This window comes from Benincasa hispida, chromosome 12, assembly GCF_009727055.1.
Source record: "Benincasa hispida cultivar B227 chromosome 12, ASM972705v1, whole genome shotgun sequence".
Classification (NCBI taxonomy): domain Eukaryota; kingdom Viridiplantae; phylum Streptophyta; class Magnoliopsida; order Cucurbitales; family Cucurbitaceae; genus Benincasa; species Benincasa hispida.
In genome coordinates this window covers 11,448,964-11,457,941 of record NC_052360.1, presented here as the reverse complement: position 1 = coordinate 11,457,941, position 8,978 = coordinate 11,448,964, and the positions used below count along the sequence as shown (strand labels likewise).

The window sequence follows — 8,978 nt, the reverse complement described above, 5'->3', positions numbered from 1 at the left end:
ATTCATAAGTAAAGAAAGATGCAAAAGCTTATGTAAAGCAGAGCCTCCAGAGGCTGTGGGATAAAGAAAAGAGGCCTCATATTGGTGCTTGTGATTCTGGAGCCCCCTTTTCTTTTTCCTTTCTTTTCTTTTCTGTTTGTTTTGTATGTGATAGGCAAAAGGCAGCTTTGGCTTTGGTTTTGGCCACTCCGATGCCCATTTTTTATGCTTTGTTTGGATCCATAAATGCTTTATTCACTTGTTTTGTTCTATGTTTTATCAGTCACCACCCTTTTCTTATCTCATTTTTCTATTTCAAAGACATTAATATGGGTTCCTGTTTGAGACAAACTCCTTGCTGTATCTCGTACTATGTGTCGTTTTCTTTGTCAAATTGAGATGAAATCTCATAGTGGTCAATTTGAGTGTAATTCTTATATAACCTGTTGTTTCCCCTAACTTCAAGACAAGAGAGAAAAAAAAAAGACAGTAACGACAATTCGCATTCGTTTAATCTTTTTGACTAGTTTGAATTTGGCAGAAGGAAAGACAAGAGTAACCTAATTTAATTAAAATAAGCTGAAACACCATGTGGGTCGTGGGGAGAGACAGAGAGAAAGAGAGAGAGAAAAGTCAACATTGATTTCAAGTACTTAAAAAAGGCTGTTATGTACAATGTGTTAAGCTGTATACAACCCATATCTTCTCACCAAACATTGGTCCTCCAGCTAGCTACCAGCAGAAGGCAGACCTATAAACAGTACTCTTTACCCATTTAACTTTCTTCTCTCTTCTCTCCACCAGATACAATTCCACCAACCAAACCAACTTAAAACAATTACTATCATCAAAGTACCCACCCTTTCTTTTCCTTCAAATGTTGATTCTTTTATGTACATTATATGCTCAAACTTCAAGCAAAGAATATGCTAAGGGAAAAGTAGACATATGGACAAATCTTTCAATAACTCATTTCGTTTTTTCTTTTCCTTTTCATGCTCTATGCCTCTACGAGTATGACCTGATCAATCCCAAGTTGTACAGATTCCTTCTTAATATGCTCCCAAGAGATAACAAAACAGCCCCACCAACACCCGCACCTTGCTCCTCCCCTTCTGTCTTTTGTTGAGATATCAATGGTAATTCCTTTACTTTCAAGCTACTCATCCCAATTTTCTCCCGAACAGAGTCGATGGTTTTTGTATCTACAGCACTCCCATGTCCATCGGTTACGTAGAAGAGGTTTAGAGCTACGTCTGCCGAAGTGGATACTTCTGCTCTTGTAACATTTAAACCATTCTCTCTAAACGTTCTGGTAACATCTGCTAAGAGACATGGCCTGTCGGTTGTGCGTAATTCCAATCTCACACCCTGTTGTAAACACATCCTAGACAGTTAATGTCTGCAATAAATAATGCAACAAGGCATTTGATTAATTTTAACAAGTTTGAACAAGTCATGTACCCGTGATGTCCTTCTCTCTACTGAAGCTTGTAAGCATTGGATGACACGCTGTCGTTCAGCCTCAGAACTAATTGGAGTTCCATCAGTGTGTCTGATGTAAAATTCCTGTGTAAACCAAAGGAAATATGATTTCTTGTGAATAACAAGATGATTGAACCATCATGCGAAAGAATGTCAACTCAGAAAGTAGAAAAAACATTCATACCAGATATGCTCTATGACTTGTTGTAGCAACGGTACCGTGGAAAACTACATAATCCATGTCAGTCATCGTGCAAACGACATCAAATAACAGCTTCATTCGATCTTTACATTGGACATTCACAACTGAGTAACCCCTTTCCACCAAATTCTGAACTGTCACTACAGGTGAATCCTCACTATGCTGAAGGACAGGCTTCCTTTCATAGTCCCGATCAGCAAACATCATTTGGTGTAACCTTCTTTCAGTATGAGTGACTGTCATCGCGACCGAAGTCTTGGCATAAAGAATATCATCGTCTCCTTTCAGAACATTCCTCAAACGTCCAACAATGGTGTCTATTTTCTGGGAGTCTTTGATAGGGGAACCAGAATTACAGTCCTTGACGTATATTAAGGAAGCTATTCGGCCATTGTGAGTCCACACTTTGGCCTCGACAACATCGCATTGAAGTTCAGCCAAAACTGCAAATACTTCAGAAAGAAGACCGACTCGGTCTGTCCCGGTTAGCTCCAGGGCGGTCAAGTCATTTGAGGCGGCAGGTTTGCCACAGCGAATCGTTGCAAGCGACTGTAAGACAACCCACAAGCCAAGTTACAAAACACAAATGGTAACAGATGATTATAAAAATTAATTGGGGTTAGGTGCCTATTAATTACCTCTTCAAGGTAGCTAATAACGCCCTCGTCGGTTAATTTATTTCCATCAAGGTCAGTCACATGAAAAACTGCAAGCAACATTTAATAGTAGGAATTACATTAAATAGGTTAAATCAAGTGGCTATTCATTAGCATTAAATGCCATTGACGAGGAGGAAAAGGGGGAAAAAAAAAAAAAAAAAAAGACAGATAAGCTTACCATCCATGAACCATATTCCATCTGAGGAGATGTAAGCTTTCTGAATTGAAAGGTTCAAGTCCGTCAACACTTGGACAGCTTCCAGGAGGATCCCATGTCTTCTAGCACTGTCAACCTTCACCAGAGTCGCAGTTTCACAAACGGCATTGTCGATCACAACCCTGCAAATGGGTCAATTTACGTCAAGTTTGATTACATTATAATTCGTAGTTTTTGAAATTTCAAAATAAGAAGCCACATGGGTCTCTGAAAAGCCTCAGTAAAGATGTTTGAACGATCCCCAGAGTCAAACAAACCATAAATTAATAAACACTTGATGCTGACCGGGGCTATGTGTAAGCAGAGGGACCTTCAAAATATTCTAGAAAATTAGAAAAGTACAAAGAGGAAGAAGAGGAAGAAATTTCCGGTCGGTAATTTGAAATCAATTCTCAGTTGAAAGCGTGTGAACGCAGAGATCGGAGTCGGACCGAATCTGAAAACGTGTGGGGAAAGAAATCTCTAAGAAAAGGAAAGGGAAGATTACGCTGCTGATAATAAGCAAACACTGTTCCCCGATAAGGGAACCCGCAGATTTGCAAATCGGTAAATAACTGAAACCCTAAAACTAAAAGATGGAAACAAATAGAGAAAAATCCCATAAACCAATTAAAATACGGCAAGATTAGCCGACTGTTGACCAGAAAATCATGCCATTACGGAAGAAGAAGATCAGTAAAGTGAACAATTGGTGGTGGTTGCCACTGTAGGGAAGAAATATTGCAAGAGATTGTCAAGAACGAATAAAAAGCCAAAAAAAAAAAAAAAAAAAAAAAAAAAAAAAAAAACCTGGGAGTGTTCATCCGATTGATAAGCTTGGAGTATTCATCAAGACTCCCGGGCCACTCCATCTCCACCATAGTAAGTTCTAAATTCAGGCCGTAAAGAAGAAAACAAAAGACAAATTCAAGCACTCGAAACACCAAATCTCTCTCCAGATAATCTCCAGAGGAAGTAGCAAAAACAGCGATCTCTCTCGCCGTGCGAAACAAACGCCACCGGAAAAAATGGCGTAACCTTAAAACTTCCGTCGGTTTGGTTTAGTTTTGCCAGTCGTTGGATAAAACCACCAATAAGAAGGGCTAGAGTCGCCGGTCGCCGGAAATCAGCCGTGTATTTTGACAGTGAGTTTTTCTCTCTCTAACAGAGTCAGGTCTCTCTCTTGCGAGGGCNCCTGGCTCCAGGATGGTCGCACTTATATTTACAATTAATTTATTATTTTCCCTTGTTTAAAAAAATTATATTTTAATTTTTAGAATAAGGAATATTGGGTTGAGCGCTCACACGTCGAAGGCGTGAGGATTGCCGCACTGAATTACTGCTCGCGGCACTTGCATTTTAATTCCCCCCACTCGCCGCAGGGGACCACTTTCTTTTCCTGACCATGAAAAAAAAAAGGGTGAAACAGAAGAAGGACACGTGTACAAAGCCAAATAGGATTGGAGAATGAGTCCACGTAGGACGCCGCGTGGGATACAATCAGGGATGTGTTTGCTTGGATTTGACTCAAATAGCGGGGGATTTGGTAAGCTACCGAAATAAAGAAAAGAAATCGTGCCGATTTGAGGACGTGAACGTGATGGTAGGGATCATCCACGTGGAAGAAAGTGGGCCCTACTGTTCCCTTCAAGACCGGCTTTAGCTTGCTAATTAAGTAGGGAATGGAATGGATTTGCCGACCGGAATAATGACGTTCACACGTGACACTCACCGCCTTTCTTTTCCCCCATCCCTTGTCCTACTCGGCTACTCCTTTCCCTCACCCCACCCCGTTTATTTTATTCTTTAATCTTCCTAACAAAATTTAAATAAATTACATAACAACAATTATTTTACTTAATTAATTTAATAAAATTATGTATATGGATTTTTTTTTTTTTTTCAGACAATGGCAGAAAATGAACCCTTAAGTTTGGGAAGTCGAGTACAAAATTTCAGGAGGAAAAAAAGGGAATTAGAAAATGGGTTTATGAGGCGACAGTTTGAATTAAAAATGGATGTGCTGCCAAAAAGGAATAAGATATGGAAGTACTAAAATGGGCACGGGAAATTAGCCGAATGGACCATACCATTTGGCTAGTAAGATAAGAAAAGATGGGGATGGATCTCTTTCTTTCTTGTTAAATCAAAGATTATTCCAAATCACTTGATTCAAAGCATATTCCCCAGTCACAGCGAGGGTAAATTCGTAAATCAAATACTCATGCTTTCATTTTCAACGTGGCAGGTTTTGATTTGCTTGACGGAACGAAAGACAACTCATTCTCGCTTACGTAGCCATGTCATCATCTCCCAAAACGGCGCGCTTCTCATCCTACGTGGTGCTAAGAATGACTGTTCACATGGGGTCCATTGCGAGAAACATGTTTGCCTGTTCGCGGGAATCTCCGTCTTTCTATATGACTTGACACTCATAAAGGGCAAAAAAAAAAAAAGAATAACCGTCGTGGGTTGAGAATTTTAAATGTGTGACTTCGTTATGCCGTTCTTTCCGATTTCTTAATTTGAAATACGTTGCGTTGCAAATGTCAAATAATAGCAACGTACACAACACAGCCATTATATCCAGACAAGATGACGCGTCGTTTCATTACGGTAGGAGTTAATGTTATTATTCATTCAAACAAACCTTAATATAAAACGCACATTTTGAAAGAGCTAAAATATCAAATTTGTATTTCAAATAGAGTGAAAATTTACCTTTTTTTTAAGTAGCCCATGAATATATATTTGGTTTACTTTTCAAAATCTCACATTTTAATCAGAAAATTTATTTAAATTTATAAAAATTACTTTGATAACATTTAAATTTATTTTTAAAAAAATTTCAGTAAAATAGAACATTTTGAAGACTTAAACGACAAATACACCTATTTTTTCAAGAAAAAAAGCTTAATTTTTTTTTTTTAAATTACACTTTGAAAATCCAATCATTCAAATGGTTGTTTAACTAAATAGATAAATTTCTCTTGAAAATACATTCCATCATTTTGAAATTTACCATATTACTTTCAGCTTATTATAAACGATTCCCCTCAAGATTTGAAATAGAAATTTGTTAGAACGTTAGACATATTTGAAATCGTACAATAACGATTTAGAATAAAATTTCATACTACCACATTATTCTAAGTCTCAATCTTCTTAGAAAATTCTAATAAATTTCTACTTTGCATAATAGGGTAAGTTTCAATATATATATTTGTGTATTATATATGCAAATTATATTTTTTGGTTCTTAAGATTTAAGATTCGTGTTTATCTAGTCATTGAAACTTTAAAAAATAACATTTTGGTCCTTCAAGTTTGAAAATAGATCTAAATTGTCCTTAAAGTTAATATGACCATTAGTTGACGAACCGAAAATGAAGTGACATGTTAAGGTGTCAAAATTAACCTAAGATGCTTATCATCATCATCATCATTATTAATCTCTTTTACATTCTCTCTCCCCCTTGTCTCTTTCTTCTTCTTTCTCTTCAGGATGTTTTCGTTGTTCATATGTTTAGTAAGAAGCAAAAAATCTAGGTTAGAAGCTTGTCAATTTATCCGTATGGTTAAATTTGTCACCTAATTTTTCTGTTAGTCAACTAACGGTCAAATTAACTCCCTAAAATATTTAGAACTATTTTTTAAATTTGGAGATCAAAGTATTAAAAAAAAATTGATAACAAACTCAAAATTAAATGAAACATCAATAAATGTGAGATCCAATTATCCATACGTCCCAATTTTGGACCCCCTGGCCAAATCCTGAGTTTCTCTCTTTTTTTGTTTGAAAAAGAAAAGAAAAAAGAAAAAAAAAAAAAAGAAATAGAATTGCGGGGTTGGATTTGCAAGTGGGGGCCAAGCATGGCATTGGCGGGAGAATATTAATCCGTTTCCCGCTAATTCGGACGGTAAGTGGGGCCCACAACCTCATGGATGAAATTCAACTTCTCATTTCTCATCAACCTGAAAAAAGGAAAAACAAAAAAATGAAAAAAATGAAAAAAGATAGTGGAGCCCAGTCCATGGTGTGGACTGTTCATTTTCGACGTGGCAATAATTTTTCTTTAGAAGGAAATATACAGAAAAGAGAGGAAGTGGGGATACGATGGCTTTTGGAGAGCCGAAGGGACCCCTGGTGGGAGTTGGGGAACCGAGAGCTGACACGTAGTCAACAGCTCATACAAGTGGGTCCCACTACAGATTTTCTTGTTTTTATTAATTAAATTTAAATGAGTCTGTTTTTTATTTTTTATTTTTTATTTTTTAAAAAATAATAATAAATATTGAAAATCCCGCCACAATAAATATTATATTGTATATGTATGTATGTATGTGTATGGGTGGTGGTGGTGGTGAACGACGGCACCGCTTTTTGACCGTTGATGACGGATGATGAAGGAAGGGGCCGAGGGGGAAAGTGGCGCCAAATTCGAAAAGAACTAAGGCGTTGAATTCGGGTTCGGATCCTCTACAGCGGCGCCGCACATTTCTCCGCAAAACACTCTCCCCATGTTTCTCCTCCTCAATCACGTGATCCACACATGCTTCACCTCCTCATCCAATTTCACAATAACACTCACTATATAATAGTACATGATATATTTATTGTTATGTACTATTATCATAAATTCCACCTAGTCGCCAAAATCTAACATGCCCCCTTTTTATATCTACCAATATTTTTCTACTTTATATTTTACTTTCAATTCTAATTTAAAATTTAATTTTCAATTAAATTAATTTCCACTTACTTGTACATACTTATGTTGACTTTGTTTCATTCTTGCCTTAATTATGCTACTCTAATTTGTAAATTTTTTATTTTTATTCTTCCTAGGTTATTTCATGATATGTTCTGTGTATTTATTTTGAACTTTTTTGTTAACTTCGTTCAAATAAGAAAATTAACCATAATTTGAATGACTAGTTGGAATGAATGAATATTTAGTACGAGTTGTGTCCTCGTTGAATTCATTCAAAGTAATTGTGTTACATTACAAACATAATTCTCATATTTTATATTTTTTGGTATTGAATTTGAAATGTTCGATTGGTAGAGCTTTTCAATCGTGTTTAAAATTCAAAGGAAGTTTAATAAAGGCTTTTTTAGTGTAACGAGTGTTGCATCCATGAACTTTTTAGTGGAAGAAAGTTGGTTTGTTTGAGAAGGTAGGTTGTGACATTGACATATATATATTTTGGTATACTACATGTGTCATAATCAAAGGATGGAACACAATGGTGCGAACAAGGTACGCATCTTTAATAATATTTTTTATTTTATAATGATCGTGACAATATTGAATAATTACAGCTAAGAGATTAACAATTTGTAAATTAAGATTTTTAATAAGGTTTGTATATTAAAGATTACATATAAGTTATTTCTTAAATACATAGAGATTTATTGACAAAAAAAAGTAAAGAAATGATAAAATTTAACAAAGTCATTCAATCCAAAAATGAGTGGTTGGGATTGAGATCAAGACTTTTATTTGGTAAAACTTTGATATAAATAAATAAATACCGACCAAAATAAATAAAGGGAAAGAAAGGGAATTTTATTGTCCAAGTAAAAGAGTAAGTAAACATGGCATGGCCCCAAATCCAATCCTAATGACGGATTATGAAGTATAACAAAATAAAATTAAAAGAAATTTCCAATTAATAAAATCAAAAGAAAACAGCAGTCAATCAAACCCGTTGACTAGAATAGTTCAAAAATGCCAAATGGCAAGCGATGGTTGGTCGAGATCGTTGTTGGGTGATAGAGCGCATTGGGCAGTTCCCGAACGTACGGAAGTGATGAACGGTCTGATGATGATCGGATGGACAGCGTTGATTCCCCGTAATGAACTGATAGACGGGTGACGTGAGAGTGAAGGAATGAGAGAGAAGATAATAAGCAAAGATTTAGAAAACGTGAAACTAAAGCAAGTTTTTTCTTTTTTTTTGGTGAAATTGATTTGCAATATGGATGGCTTGCCTTCCAAGGTAGGATTTCAACACCTTCTCCTCAAATTATTACTGCAAGAGGGGTTGTGGTAAACTAATAATATACTCCATAGTTTTTCCCTTTTATATATATATATATATATATATAGCTTTAATTGTGTTTGATAGATTCTTGAAATTTCAATTTTGTATCTAGTAGGTATTTGAACTATTTCGACGTTTTTTAAATTTAACGAAAACCATCTAAGTACTTAATATTGAAGGTTTGAAATCTTATTAAACATAAAATTCAATTTTATGACTAATATATTGGTTCACTTTTATAAAATTTTAATATGTAATATTGATTAAATATATAAAGTTAAAAGTTCGGTGAACTATATTCTACCTTCTTAAAATTTAAGAACTTTTTAGACATATATATAAATGTTCAATGACTTAGTTATTAGATAATTTATAAGGTTTATGGATCTTTTATATATAAACTTAA

General features: G+C 35.4%; 1 protein-coding gene across 1 annotated transcript; it reads right to left on the bottom strand.

Moving 5' to 3' along the window:
• Positions 1-602: 602 nt before the first annotated feature.
• On the bottom strand, positions 603-3,708 carry LOC120068579 (ACT domain-containing protein ACR8-like). Its single transcript, XM_039020394.1, has 6 exons — positions 3,332-3,708; positions 2,504-2,664; positions 2,305-2,372; positions 1,649-2,215; positions 1,444-1,548; positions 603-1,350 (listed from the first exon to the last, which is right to left on the bottom strand). The coding sequence occupies exons 1-6, from the start codon at positions 3,400-3,402 to the stop codon at positions 988-990; spliced, it is 1,335 nt and encodes a 444-aa protein (XP_038876322.1). The 5' UTR covers positions 3,403-3,708; the 3' UTR covers positions 603-987.
• Between the last annotated feature and the right edge of the window lie 5,270 nt (positions 3,709-8,978).